Here is a 16173-nt window from a genome sequence, read left to right on the forward strand (position 1 = left end):
CAAAATGGGCACTTGCGGAAACAATAAACAAATAATAGAAAATAGAACAAATAGAATAATGACATAGAGAATTTTTAACGTGAGAAAACTTCCTCAACTTGAGAAGTAGGACCTAGTACAGAAAATGTCTCCACTATGAAAGTAGGATTATAATATTTGTTTTTCCCACTCTCTTAGGATAACACTCAATCTCACCCAACAAGGACGGAATACAAAGTTTCTTTAGTATCTCACTAGGATTTCTAATCTCACCATTATGGTGGTTATCTATTCTCTCATTTCTCTCTATGTTGCTCTTCTCACTTCTTGTTTTTCTCTTCCTCAGAAGTTCCATTTATACAGAGAATGAGAGGAAGACTTCTTCATAAAGAGATTAATGCTCATTACATTTTTAAGAGAGATAAAATTCCAAAAAACTTTTGGAATGGCCATCATTGAATATATTCAATGGATCAGTTACCAATATTCTTTGGTCATAATCTCCCACTAAATTAAGGAGGGATTCCCAACAATTCTCCCCCTTTCTGACTTAATTGAGGGTATCAATAATTCAGCTCCCCCACTTTGAAATTGGCGGTGGAAATATTTGATGGCACTGGACATTTTGGCATGTGGCAAGGAGAGGTTTTTGACTCTCTTTTTCAGCAGGGTCTTGATATTGTTATTGAAGGAGAGAAACCAGAAGAGGTAGAGGAGAAAAACTGGAGCATCATCAACCGTTTGGCATGCGGAACTATTTGATCCTGCCTGTCCAGAGAGCAAAAGTATGTCGTAAAAAACGAGACTTCTGCACAGAAACTGTGGAAGGCATTGGAGGACAAGTTTCTGAAGAAGAGTGGTCAGAACAAGCTCCTGATAAAGAAAAGGTTGTTCCGATTTGACTACCAACAAGGTACTACTATGAATGCACACATCACTATGTTTAATCAATTAGTAGCAAACTTGTTGAATTTAGATGTGAAGTTTGAGGATGAGGATTTGGCTTTGATATTGTTATCATCTCTTCCTGATGAATTTGAACATTTGGAGACTACGCTCCTTCACGGGAAGGAGAATGTGTCATTAGATGTTGTTTGTTCTGCTTTATATAGTCATGAATTGAGAAAGCAAGATAAGATGAAAACTAAATCAATGACATCAGAAGAAGCATTGGTGGCAAAAGGTCGTCAGCAAAGCCAAATAAAGGGGAGAAGAGGGAGGTCTAAGTCTAAAGGTCGAGCCGTTGCCAAAGATGAGTGTGCTTTCTGTCATGAGAAAGGACATTGGAAGAAAGACTGTCCAAAACTACAGAAGAAAGGGAAGGTTCCGCAAGATGCAAATGTTGCAGAATGCAAAAGTGATGTGGAATCAGATATCTCTTTAATTGTCTCGCTTTCAGCATCATCATATCCAGATGAGAGGATATTGGATTCTGGTTGTACATATGTGTCCCATTCGGAAATGGTTCTTTGAATTTCAAGAACTTGATGGCGGGGTTGTTTACATGGGTAATGATGATCCATGTAAGACAGTTGGGATAGGTTCAATCAAGTTGTGGAATCATGATGGATCCACCAGAATTTTGCAGGATGTACAGTATGTGCCAAAGTTGAAGAAGAATCTTATCTCAATGGGGCCTTTAGAATCTAAAGGCCTAGTTGTGACGATGCGAGATGGAATTCTTAAAGCAACTTCAGGAGCACTGGTGATGTTGAAAGGCGTGAGGAAGAACAATCTGTGTTACTATCAAGGTAATACAGTGGTGGGGACAGTAGCGACAACAACTTCTAGCTCTAAGAAGGATGTTGAGGCAACAAAGTTGTGGCATATGAGGTTGGGACATGCTGGAGAGAAATCCTTGCAAATTCTTACCAAGCAGGGATTGTTGAAAGGTACGAAGGCTTGCAAACTTGAATTTTGTGAGCATTGTGTTCTGGGAAAACAACGAAGAGTGAAGTTTGGCACTACAATTCACAATACCAAGGGTATTCTGGATTATGTGCATTAAGATGTGTGAGGACCTGCCAAGACTCCGTCAATCGGAGGTAAACATTATTTTGTCACTTTTGTGGATGATTTTTCCAGGAGAGTTTGGGTGTTTACTATGAATAACAAAAATGATGTGCTTGAAATTTTCCTTAAGTGGAAAGCTCAAGTTGAAAACCAAACAGGAAGGAAGATTAAGGTTCTCCGAACAGACAATGGAGGAGAATACAAGAGTGATCTGTTCCTGGAGGTATGCCAAGATTGTGGCATAGTTCGACACTTCACTATTAGAAAAACACTACAACAGAATGGGGTGTCAGAGCATATGAACAAGACACTTGTGGAGAAAGTTCGTTGTATGTTGTCTAATGCTGAGTTAGGCAGAGAGTTTTGGGCTGAGGCTGTGAAATACGCTTAACATCTCGTCAATCGTTTGCCATCATCTGTTGTAGATGGCAAAACCCCGTTAGAGGTATGGTATGGAAAACCTACAACTAATTATGATTATTTGCATGTGTTTTGGTTCTATTGCATATTATCATGTGATTGAATCAAAGTTGGATACACGGGCATAAAAGGCTCTTTTCATGGGCTTTAGTCCTGGAGTGAAGGGATTCCGTTTGTGATGTCTAGAGGCAAAGAAGAAGATTATCAGCAGGGATGTTACCTTTGATGAATCAGTCATGTTAAAGAAGGTAAATCCATAAGGAGCTGATAGTACTCCGCAACAGGTGGAGTGTGCCCAGAAGTAGGTGGAGTTTGAGCAAACAATGGTGATCCCAACACGAAATACCACAAGTAACTCTCCTATGGCAGAAGAAGAGTCAGATGAGGAAGAGGTTCCTTCCTAAGAATCTCAACAGCAATTAGCGCCAATTGTAGTTAGAAGACAAAGACGAGATATTCAGAAGCCTGCTCGTTTCATGGATATGGTTGCCTATGCACTTCCAGTTGTTGATGACATTCCATCCACTTACCCAGAAGCCATTCTGAGTTCAGAGAGTGGTAATTGGGCACGTGCGATGGAAGAGGAGATGCAGTCTTTGAAGAAGAACAAGACGTGGAAGCTGGCACAATTACCAAAAGGTAAGAAGACAATTGGGTGCAAATGGGTATTTGCAAAGTAAGAAGGATTTCCTAATAAAGAAGATGTTCGCTACAAGGCAAGGTTGGTTGCTAAAGGCTTTGCTCAAAGGGAGGGAATTGATTATAATGAGGTATTTTCTCCGGTTGTTAAACATTCCTCCATTCGAATTTTGTTGGCCTTGGTAGCACAGTTGAATTTGGAGCTAGCTCAACTTGATGTAAAGACCGCGTTCCTACACGGTGATTTGAAGGAGGAAATCTATATGACTCAACCAGAAGGATACAAGGTTGCTGGTAAAGAAGATTGGGTTTGTAAACTTAGCAAATCGTTGTACGGACTGAAACAATCTCCGAGACAGTGGTACAAACGATTTGATAAGTTCATGAAGGATCAGAAGTACAAGAGAAGCAAATATGATCACTGTGTGTATTTGCGCAGACTTGAAGATGGTTCCTACATTTACTTACTCTTATATGTTGATGATATGTTGATTGCAGCAAAGAGCCAAGTTGAGATTGACAGGTTAAAGACTCAGTTGAGTAAAGAGTTCGAGATGAAGGATTTGGGGGAAGCCAAGAAGATTCTCGGCATGGAGATAAACAGGGATAGAGAGAGGGGAAAACTTTGGCTGTTACAGAAGCAGTATTTGCAGAAGGTACTACAACATTTTGGTATACACGAAGATACAAAACCTGTAAGTACCCCACTTGCTCCTCATTTGAAATTGAGTAGCCGTTTATCTTCGACGCTGATGAAGAACGAGAATACATGGTGAAAGTCCCATATGCAAATGCAGTTGAAAGCTTGATGTATGCAATGGTGTGTACGAGACCAGATATTTCACAGGCTGTGAGTGTTGTTAACAGGTACATGCATGATCCGAGCAAGGGTCATTGGCAAGCTGTGAGATGGATTCTACGGTACCTCCAAAATACCTTAGATGTTGGATTGGCATTTGAGCAAGATGAATCACTTGGTCAATGCATAGTTGGATATTGTGATTCTGATTATGCAGGTGATTTGGATAAGCGACGGTCTACAACTGGCTATTTGTTCACTTTAGCAAAAACGCCAGTTAGTTGGAAGTCTACCTTGCAGTCTACAGTGGCTTTGTCTACGACATAGGCAAAGTATATGCGATTACAGAGGCTGTGAAGGAAGTAATTTATCTTCTCCCATAATAATAAAAGTGGGTTGTTTCAGCTGTGCTCAGAGATTAGGCAAAATTGGCCGAACTCCGTTAACAATTTTCTAGTGTGTTTTTTCCTCTTTATCTCTTTTATTATTCCGCTCTATTTATTCAATATTATTTGTCGGGTAGCTCTGTTAGTGTTCTGTTTTAGTGAGGAAATTACCCATTTTTCCCAACAATCATGTCAGACCAGTTGTCATCTGTATGAACCTTCTCTAGCTGTAACTCTTCATGCTCCAAAGCATTTAGTATCTAATGATAACGATAATCAATGTTCTTTGTCCGAGAATGAAATGTAGGATTCTTAGCTAGGTGGATTGCACTTTGGTTGTCACAATGGAGAACATATTTTTCATATATTTTAACTCTTTGTCAGCTTCAGGTGCGACAATGTACTCTGCTTTAGTTGTTGATAAAGCAAAACATCTTTGTAGCTTGGATTGCCAAGGTACAGCTCCCCAGTAGTTAAATATCCTTATGTGGATTTTCTGGAATCTACATCTCCAGTCGTGTATGCATCTAAGTATCCTACCAACATAGGATCTTCATTACCAAAACATAAACATCTTTTGGTAGTTCCCCTCAAATATCTCAATATCCACTTCAGTACATTTCAATGGATTGGACAAGAATCAACTCACAACACCAACTACATGGGCAATATCTGGTCTTGTGCAAATCATGACATACATTAGGCTTCCTAGAGTAAAATAATAAGGCACTCTACTCATCTCTTTCTTTTCTTCTTCACTACATTGCATTGTGCTTAACTTGAAATGTTCGGCAAGTGAAACACTGACATGTTTTTTCCTTATCTATGTTGAATCTCTTGAGAGTTTTCTCAATGTACTTCTCTTGTGATAGCCATATCAACTTCTTTGAGCGATCTTTGATCACCTTCATCCCAAGTTTTTGTTTTGCAAGACTTAAGTCTTTCATGAGTAATGACTCCTTTCATCTTGTATTAGTACATAAGGCTCTGATACCACTGTTGGGAAAATTCAGAATTAATTAATTCTCCCCTTTGATGTAGATATAAAATGGGCACTTGTGGAAGCAATAAGCAAATAATAGAAAATGGAGCAAATAGAATAATGACACGAAAAAATTTTAACGTGGGAAAACTTCCTCAATTTGAGAAGTAAAACCCATGGGACCTAGTCCAAAAAATCTGTCTACTATGAAAAGTAGGATTACAATATTTGTTTATCTCACTCTCTGAGGATAACATTCAATCTCACCCAACAAGGATGAAATACAAAGTTTCTCTAGTATCTCACTAGGACTTTTAATCTCATCATTATGGTGGTTATCTATTCTCTCATTTCTCTCTATACTGCTCTTCTCACTTGCTTGTTTTTCTTTTCCTCAGAAGTTCCCTTTATACAGAGAATGAGAGGAAGGTTTCTTTAGAAAGAGATTAATTCTCATTACATTTTCAAGAGAGAGTTACAATTCCAAAAAACTTTTGGAATGACCATCACTGAATATATTCAACGTATCAGTTACCAATATTCATTGGTCATAATTTCCCACTAAATTAAGGAGGGATTTCCAACAATTCTCCCCCTTCCTGACTTAATTGAGGGGTATCAATAATTCAGCTCCCTCACAACAGTGTTACCAATATTCATTGGTCATGGTCTCCCATTAAATTAAGGAGAATCCCCAATAGAAACAATGGTAAAAGATTATGTATTACGTGACCTTCTCTTCTCTCTTTTCTCTCCAAACCTGTGAGGTAGCCTTAGGCACTCAACTTTCTCTTCCATTGCTCCCCCACCCTCTCCTTTGCCTTAATCAAAACGGGGTGACACCCTCTCATCCGTCCTCAACTATAGTGTCACCCCCCAATCCAAATAGTTAAATAAGAGGATGTGTGGATAAAAATACATTTCAAATGTTCTTTTCTGGCTAACATTTCTAGAATTGGATTTCTAAATCACTTTTCTAGTTTCGAAAATCTTTTTTTCAGAATGTCTGGATTTTTTTTTTCATAATTTCTTTTCTGGAATGTATCTTTGTGTATTCCATAATTGCTTTTTCAGAACCAGAATATTTATTTTTAATTCCGAATTTTCAATTATAAAATGAAGGACAATTTTAAATTTTTTAAAATACATTAGGTGCAGGTCACAATTGATAAGGTGCGGAAAGAATTAGCAAAGAGACAGTTTAGGAAAGTAAAATTTGGGCTGTGTTAAGCCCAATGTTTAACTCCGACGCGCAAAACTTGCTCCAAAGTCCAAACACAGGTTAACCCATTTCTCTCTTCAAATTTCACCCTTCTCACTCTCTCTCTCTCTCTACACTCTCCTTCACTCTTTCTCTCTCTCTCCGACCTAGCGAGACCGAGCGATCCGACTCTAATATCGCCATGCTCCGCCGTGCTACCTCCTCCCTCCTCTCCGGAGTCTCTCGCCGACGCCTCTCCACCGACGCACCGGCAACGCCCGTTGTGAATTCAAGCTTCGCGGAGGCGTGGAAGAAAGTGAGCCCGAATCTGGAGCCTCCGAAGACGCCGCTCTCGTTCATGAAGGCGCGGCCGCCGACTCCCTCGGCTCTCCCTTCCAAACTCACCGTCAACTTCGTCCTCCCCTACGCTTCCCAATTGTCCGCAAAAGAGGTCACGGTTTTTCTTATTCTTTGAATCTCTCGTAGCTTCTGTTTTGGATTGTGTCTTTCTGCGTTTCGTACGTGCTGATCTGGGGATGTAGGTCTAGGGTTAATGAGATTTGTCGTTGCGTTGTTTGATGGAAATGGAAAATTTTCAAGCTATTCTGTTTATTTAGGTTGTGTTTGGGAAAAATGTGAAAATTAGATGTTGTGTTTCAGATTATTGTTGTAATCGATTATGATCAGAATCGTTTCTTATAAAGTTTGTTATAGATGATTTTAAAATAGGTATGTAGCTGACGGGAAAAAAAAATCTGAAAATAGTCATAAATTACAAATTTTCAGATTCATGAAAACAATTCATTTTTTAGGTAATTCGTTTTTTTACTAAATGTCTGTTGATGTCTCGTGTCTATCTTATTTATAAATGACTTATTTTTCAATGAAACAACTGAAATTGATGGGAAAGTACTTTCCCAAAACGCGCTTATAGTTGTTTCAGATCATCATAATTTTCTGAAATTTCATTGAATCTCTACTGGTTACATGTGTGTGTGACTATCTGGCTTACCTTTTTTTGGGATCTTGTTTTATTTAGTTGGATACTCGCGTTTTTTTAAATCAATGTTTCCTCCATTGCTATTGTATACTCTATGGTAAAATGTTGCACAGATTCCTGTTTATTCCGCTTATGTGTGTGTATCTGTGACTCTGTATCTATGTATGCATGTTGAATGACTAAAGAAAACAAGATTTGTGTCTTGGCACTTTTAGCTTTTTGACATGGTGAGTTAGGTGTGAAATGGTAAAATGTAGGAAAACTTGGTGATTGGATTTGGTCATCCCTACCATTGATTGACTTTGGGTAATCGATCTCTATTACACTAATGTTGCTACAAGAATCAATACTGAGAAATCCGAACATAATTGATTTCGGGGAACATAATCAAGCTTCCAATTCAAGGAGATACGGATGTCTAATAATTTTATTATAGTATAAATTACTTCCTCCGATCTTTAATACAAGGTATGCATTCTAAGTAGTCTACATTCCAAAGCACTCCAGTATTTTCAAATGTAAATTTTGAGGTGTCTGATTAAACTGGTGTGTGTGACTCTTCTAATTAAATTTATTTAAGCTGTTAAATTCAGTGGTTCACATAGCTGCTAGAGATAGTGTTATTAGTTTGTGGTATATGTGATTGCATTTAGTTGACATGAAAAGTGTGCCTGCAATAGTATTGGCAATCCGGAATGAAAAAGGATCAAATAAACAGAGAGAACATATTTTTTGTTGTTACCTGTAATTTTCCAATCTCGTCCACCAAGGGCATGTTTGCTGGCTTCGGATCCGATTATAGGTTGATAATATGCCATTCTCAATTTCTTATCCTTATTGTCATTGTCATCATGAAGATACAGCAGATCAATTTTGTGGAGACTTTCTCCTAAACCTGAGGTGATAAGTTGATTTTAACCCATGGGAGAAGCTGAATATTGACCCATTTTCTTTATATGCTTTTTTTTTCTTGTTCTTTCATGTTTCACATTCTCTGGTTTGATCCAATCCAAGTTTTGCATATTAGTAAGAGAAAATTCTTTAACTGATGTTCCTTGAAAAATGACACAATTTTGTGCAACAGGTTGACATGGTGATTGTACCAGCAACAACTGGAGAGATGGGTGTTCTGCCAGGACATGTAGCAACAATTGCTGAGTTGAAACCTGGTGTCCTCTCTGTTCATGAAGGGAACGATGTGACAAAATATTTTGTCAGCAGTGGCTTTGCATTCATCCACGCAAACTCTGTTGCTGACATAATAGCTGTTGAGGCCGTGCCGGTAGATCGAATTGATGCAAATCTAGTTCAGAAGGGCCTTCAAGATTTCACCCAGAAGCTCAACTCAGCCTCAACTGACTTGGAGAAAGCTGAGGCTCAGATTGGGGTGGACGTTCATAGCGCTCTCAACTCTGCTCTTTCAGCCTGATAAGTACTGTAGTGTTGAGTCATTTCCTTTTGTATTTGTTTTTCCCCCCAACTGCGTGGCGTTGATTTGTCACGGTGTAATCAAAGTTGCCAAAGAACATTTTCACCATGAATTTCTGTGTTCAAAGTGATTTCATAAAATAATATTTCAACAGCTTCCTTCTAGCTCAAGGATGTTGGGCAAGACCTTCAAATTAGAAACTAAAGCTTCATTTTTTGTTTTGGATTATATTATTATAGGCACTATATTATATTCTTAGTCATCTAATGCAACTCCATAATAGCTTCACTCATGTCTGTCTATAACACTGTGCTTCATTGTGCTGCTTCACATGCATGAAATTTACCAGTATAACGATTGTTATGGATTAAAATTGAGAGCTGCACGAGAGAAGTTGAAGCATTTTGAGTTAGATTGAGATTTTCAGTCTGATAGTGTTTATTGATCCAGTTCTGTTCTTCAAAGGAGTACCTGAAGACCCTTACATTTTCAGTATTACATAAATCAAAACCAAAATTGAGAAAACATATAGGCACTAAATAATATTTTTCCTTATTTTTTAAAATAAATGCAGATCTTCAATACTATAATACTTCAAAGAAAAAATAGTATTAAAATCTTTCCACCCCTAGTTCTTAAAATAATCAAAGTAACATGAAGTATTAATTTTTATTTTCTTTTTTAATGTGTCTTCAAATTAATGTAGACTATCTCCATTGCAGAATCATAATATGATATTTTAATTTGCTTTCTGTGAGTCTTATTAAACAAGAAAAATATCCTTATTATTGCAAATCAGAGAAACTCATTTACATTTATTAAGAGAAATGGTTAATAAGGAGAAAATAATAATAATAATAAAGTTTTAGTTTTTAAATCTGAACTCTTCAATGCTTATACATTCTTGAACTGAAATAATTAAGATTACTTTTTAGTAAAAAATTATTTATTTAAGAGGAAATTAAAGTAAATGTTACAAAAGGGACAAGAAAATTTTAAAATATAATTTTGTAATTAGGAAAGTAAAAGTATTGCACTACATAGATAAATTAAAGGATTAAACTTCATGGTTGATGAATTAAAATATTATTTGAACCGTCTGTTTTAATTAATCATCGAATAGCATATATGTGATATTACATTTTCTTGTAAATTAAAATTTTGACCACATATCTTTTAGTTAAAAATTAAAACTCTAATTATCATATTAAAATTAATTTAACCATATATTTATATGATAATCATATTAAAAGTGATTCTATGATTATATTAATAATAACAATACTAATATAATAACAATTATATACAATCATATAGTTTTGAAGGTTAATTTTTTATATTCATTAAATAAGTGCATCAAGAAAGTTTCAATGTTAGAAATATATTGTTGGAAGAAAAAATAAAAGTAAAGTTTCTAACACTATAGACTTGATTGTTAACATTTGTTATGAAGTGCCATTTCTCATTTAATCCTGGTATAATTACCTTATTCGGACCTACATTTAAGATTAATATTCAATTTAGTACAGTGGTTTTAAAAAAAATTAATTTGCTCCCTATGTTTTTTAAAATGAATCTAAATTGGTCCTTCCGTAACCCAACTTACGGCTCAAGTGTTGCTTATGTGGCAGAGAGAAGGGCTTATGTAACAGAGAGATGTGGGTTTTTCTTTCTCTTTCAACCTTGCCTTCAAGCTCACAAACGCCCAGGTTCTCGTCGCTGTCGTCAATTTGTGTCATTCCCATCGTCCTCACTCCCTACCTCGCCTTTAGTTGTGCTCGCTTCGCCGTCGGCAGCCGGTTCCACTTTTCCTTCCACGCGCACGACAATATTGTACAATGTCCATCAACTATTCCCCACCCTCGCTAGCCTCCCTCCAAGCCATCCGTCGCTCCCTCTCCAATATCTCCTCCCCGTCGCCCGGCCACCGTCCCTTCGACATCCCCGTCACTTCGCCGCCTTCGTCCACCGCCTCTCCCACCTCCTCCTCCTCCCACCTTCTTAATCTACCCCGTTCTGCTTGTTACGGAGTAGGTTTTGCTTGGATCAATTTCTCACCATAAAGTTTCCCCCCCTAACTTTTGATGTAATGTAGAGCTTGCATAAGTGACGAAGGATCGTGTGACTGCATAATGGTGTGATGGAATAATGTATCTGCGTGAATGTCTAAGACATGGATAGGTTTGAGCTCATTTACCTTATACCTAACAACATGCTATTTCTAGTTCTCCGCAACTTCTTTTATGTGAACAAAGCCAATTTTTGGATCTATATGCAACCTCCACATTCCAACAATTTAACTATTCAAAAGTAAACTAGTATGTGAGCATGGAAGGAGAACTGGAACCGGTTGCCGGCGGCGGAGCGGACGTGGCTGAAGGCGAGGCAGGGAGTGAGGACAATGGCGATGACGGAGACTGACGACGACGAAGAGAACCTGTGTGTTTGTGAGCTTGAAGGCAAGGTTGAAAGAGAAAGAGAAACTCACATCTCTTTGCCGCATAAGCCCTTCTCTCTGCTATATAAGTCCCTCTCTCAACCACACAAGCAACACTTGATGTCGTAAGCTGGGACTTAATGAAAATGACCAATTTGGATACATTTTAAAAAACATAGGGACCAAATTGATTTTTTTAAAAACCATTGTACTAAATTGAATATTGACCCTAAATGTAAGGACGAATAAGGTAATTATACCTTAAAATAAATAAAACACTTAACACATGAAAAAATAAATAATTAAACTTATATTATGGGTGAACTTCAAGTAAGGGACTGATCATCAAAATCTTCAACATAGCAGGGGTAGACCTGACTCGTACATGTTGAATTGTTGTCAAGTTATTGTTCCATCATCATAGATAATTGTTGTTGCATCAACTTGATTGTGTCCTCCAGTTGTGGAGTCCTTTGATGTGCTAGTTAACTCTTTCAATTATTACATCAACCTTTTTATTTGCTTGTTAGACTTGTTAACAAAGTGATTCATTCTCAAGAAAATTGGTCATTATAACCAGTGCTACAAGATGTAAGGAGGGCTGATTGAGGGATGACACTTCATAGCAGATGTTAGTAGCCAAGTCCGTAGTGCCATAAACTTCACTTCTATTCTTTTCTCCAACAACATCTTCCAATATTGAAGCTTGTTACTGCATTTACTTGGTGAACATAAAAAGTTGATACTTTAGAAGTATTTGGATATGTCATTGTTATTATATTAGTATTGTTATTATTAATATAATCAACGTCATGTCATTATTTTAATATGATTATCATATAAATATATTGTTAAATTAATTATAATATGACAATAGTAGAAATTTAATATTTAACAAAAATATATGTGGTCAAAATTTTACAAGAAAATGTAATATCACTTATATGAATCATCAAAACAGATGGTTCAAATAATTATTTTAATTCATGAACCATGAAGTTTAATCATTTAATTCATATATGTAATGTAGTCTAGATGAAAGCTTTGGAACAATAATGACATATGGAGACAACTTAAGCATGATTATGATGTTAAGCATGATTATGATGGTGAAAGGTATTATTTAGATATTGATAAATGGTATTGGACATATCCTTACTAGTGTATTTTATATTCTTAGATTAAGAAACAACTTATTAAGTATTGAAACGTTGACAGAGAAGGGTCTTGAAATTTTGGTAAAGGGAAGACTATGCAGAATGCATCACCATGAAAAAGGGGTTGATTTTCAAAACAACAATGTTTTGTTCAATTTGTCTAAGAAAACCAACTAAAGAAGGAAGCTTGTTTTAACACTTTGACAAAAGATTCAATCATACTTTAGCATTGTAGATATGGTCATTTAAGCTTCACATGTATGAATATACTTCAACAAAATAGAATGATGTGAGGTTTTCCTTATCTTGACACCTTATCAAAGGTATGAAAAAATTGTCTCACGAGAAAGCAACAAAGGAATTCATTTCCATGTGCTATAGGTGGAGAGCATCCCAAATTCTTGAATTAGTGCTGATATTTATGGACCGTTTAGTCAACATCCAATAGTGGAAAGGAACTTTGTTCAACTTATGGGGGTGAATTCATATAACTTGAATTGGCAAATTTTTGCACTGAGAATGATATTCGAAGGCACCTGACAACCCCTTATACCTAATGTTATAGTGGAGCGAAAGAATCGAACAATCATAAGTATTGTTCAGAACATGCTTTCTCAACAAAAAGATGTCAAAAATGTTAGAATGTATGGCTTTAAACTAGAAGGGGGTGAATGGTTTAAAAGGAGTTTTCACAAACTTTTTAAGATAGAATGAAATTCTTTGCAAGAAACCAGATTTAGAAATTCAGTTTACCAAGAACAGAGCTCAAAACAGAAAAGCAACAGAAAAATAATTGGTTGTTTCGCAGAAATAGTCGGTTATACCAGTAAAAATTGTTGAACCAAGTGGTGTTCAATGTTTTGAAGAATCCAAATCCTTTGAAGGATGTTGAAGCCTCTGTTATGCTTGATGTTGCTGTGCTGGTTTAAGCTTTGTTCTGGGATAGTTTATATGTTGTAATCCACCCTATGATTAAATCTAAAGCATTAGCATTCTCAAGCTTTGTGAAAGTAAAATGTTTTCAAACTAAGTTAAAACAACCGATTGTTTTGTCGAAACAACCGATTGTTTATACTTAGGTGTTTTGAGAAAAAGATTGAAAACTGTTTTGAATGGTTGAACTGTTAAGTACCAAAACAACCGATTGATTCGAGGAAACAACCGATTGTTTGTTTTGGGACCATAACAGAAAAACTGTTTTCTTTGACTGAGCTTTAAATGATTTAACTGCTTACGCTCCAGTCATTAAATGCTTTGACCAATCTTTTAATGCTATTTAAGAGTTTGTTAAGATTTGATAACAAACTACATCTTTGAATATATTCAGAAAAACAGATTTAAGAATTAAGAATCTTTGACAAAGTTTTTCTAAGAGAGTTTTTCAAAGTGCTGAGATTGCTAAGTGTTTGTGATTGATCAAAGTGCTGGAATAGGATTATGCTTGTATTGATTTCAGATTATCTTCTGTAACAAGTGTAATCCTTGTACTATGTTGAACAATTTCGTTTATGTGTTTGCTGAGATTGGTTGTGTGTTCTTGAGGTGTTCAAGATCAGCAATCTTAGTGTTGGCCAAGGAGAGTGTGTTTCTTGAGGTGTTCAAGGTCATTCTCTTGGTTGTTCTGTAAGTGATCAAGTGGTGATTGCTTAGTGGATATCCTCAGGGTTTCCGAGAAGACTGGATGTAGCTCTGGATTTGGAGTGAACCAGTATAAACAACTGTGTACAATTTCTCTATCCCTATCTCTTTAAATTCAGTTTTGTCAATTAATAACTGGTATAAACAACCGATTGTTTCAGTAAAACAACCGATTGTTTTTTTCAGTATTGTGCTTTTGCTTTATGCTTTGAAAAACTGAATTCTTAATCAAGGTTTTCTTGAAGTATTTTTCATTCTAAGCTTAAAAGTTTTCTAAAATCTTTCTTAAACAATTCACCCCCCCTCTCGTTTAAGGCCATATATTCTAACTAACAGCAACTGAAATTAAAGAGTTTAAGGAAGAGAGAATTGCACAAACAGTTTATACTGGTTCACTCTTAACCCAAGAGCTACATCCAGTTTCCCAGAAACCACTGGGGAATCCACTAGGTAATCAAATCCAGATTACATACACACACCACCAAAGAAGTGACCTTGATCCCCTCAAGACACACACTTCCTTTGGCTCAGCACATACACCACTAAGAATGTTGATCTTGACAACCTCAAGAGCACACAACCCTTCTTGGCTTTACAACACCAGAATATACACAAATCACAGAACGAATTACACTGTTACAAAATCACTAAAATCAATACAGAGTAATCATATTCTATTTCTCTCTTGAATAACCAAAGCTCAAGGTAAGAACTCAAATGCTTGAAAACTCTTTGAAAAACTCAAAATCTGTTTTTCTTTCTTGTTGTTTGTTATAAAACATTAACAAACTACTTATAGTATTCAAATCTTGGTCAAAACATTTAAAGCAGGAGCGTATTCAGTTATGAAATCAATTAAAGCTCTTTTAACAAACAAAATTGTTTCTGTTAGAATTCCAAACAAACAATCGGTTGAAATAGCGAATCAATCGGTTGTTTTGGTTTGACAGTAAGTCAACCATCCAAAACAATTTTCAAACTTTTTCAAAAACACCTAAGTATAAACAATCGGTTGTTTCGACAATACAACTGGTTGTTTTTCACTTAGTTTGAAAAACACTTTAAACTTAAAAGATTTGAAAATACTTAAGCTTTAGATTCAACAAAGAGTGGATTACAAATGTAATCTACCCCAGATCCTATTTTAAAGCACCTCAGCAACATCAAGCATCACCAGCCTTCCATCAAACACTTAGGATTTGGATTCTTCAAAGCTTGAACACACTTGATTCAACAAAAAATACTTTATTTTGAAGTTGAAAACGGGATAATTCACATTATTAATCAGTGTCAAACATTTGCAGTGAAGAATAAAACCCAAGAAGAGGCTTGGGATGAATTCAATAGCTTATTTCAAGGTATTTGGATGTATATATGATATTCATATTTGTTAACGTAAAAGAATAAAGCTTCATTATAGAAGTAAAATAAAATCAAAGGCAAATAGACACTACAAGAAAAATACAAATTAGCTTCCAAAATTTTGCGTTGGCCCAAAAATAAAAATTATTATTGTCTGCTGCGGCGAAGGTCCGCGAAGATGCACGCGGTTGACTAGTGGTGTCATTGAAGGTGAGTAGTGGTATATGGTGGTGATTTGAGCTTCGTTGGCCGTTTGAAGCTTTGTTGCGCGAGATTCAGAATTAAAAGCGAGATTTGATGACGACGAGCACGACAACAGGGAGTGCAACGAGGACACGCGCAAACGATGGTCGCGGGAGGCAAGCGCAAAGACAACTGCTACTGCAAGCAGTGACGATATCTTCAACACCACAATCTTGAACAGAAGTGACGCCGCTGACGAGGAGGAGAACAACAGACGTGTATGAGACACAAGCAGCGGAGGTGTGAGCGACTGAGATGCACCGCAATTTGAGTGATTGAGGTTTCATAATTTGGGGCTTTTTTTAGGGTTCTATATTTCATTTTTTGTTTTGTTTTTAAACTGGCCCTCTAATCCATCCTCCATAGTATTGGTCTTTTAAATTTGATTTTTTATTTAAATTAATTTATGTTCAGATTTAATTTTACTTTAGAAATTTACAAACTTTATTATTGAAATTAAAGTATAATTTTAATTTGCTGAGAAATTC

At 36.3% G+C, this 16173-nt stretch overlaps 1 protein-coding gene across 1 annotated transcript; it reads left to right on the forward strand.

Moving 5' to 3' along the window:
* The first annotated feature begins 6423 nt into the window (after positions 1-6423).
* LOC137812741 (ATP synthase subunit delta', mitochondrial) lies at positions 6424-9076 on the forward strand. The gene is made up of 2 exons (XM_068614920.1): positions 6424-6870; positions 8504-9076. Exons 1-2 carry the CDS (start codon positions 6622-6624, stop codon positions 8846-8848), a joined length of 594 nt encoding a protein of 197 aa, XP_068471021.1. The 5' UTR covers positions 6424-6621; the 3' UTR covers positions 8849-9076.
* Positions 9077-16173: the final 7097 nt, after the last annotated feature.

This window comes from Phaseolus vulgaris, chromosome 10, assembly GCF_000499845.2.
Source record: "Phaseolus vulgaris cultivar G19833 chromosome 10, P. vulgaris v2.0, whole genome shotgun sequence".
Taxonomy (NCBI): Eukaryota; Viridiplantae; Streptophyta; class Magnoliopsida; order Fabales; family Fabaceae; genus Phaseolus; species Phaseolus vulgaris.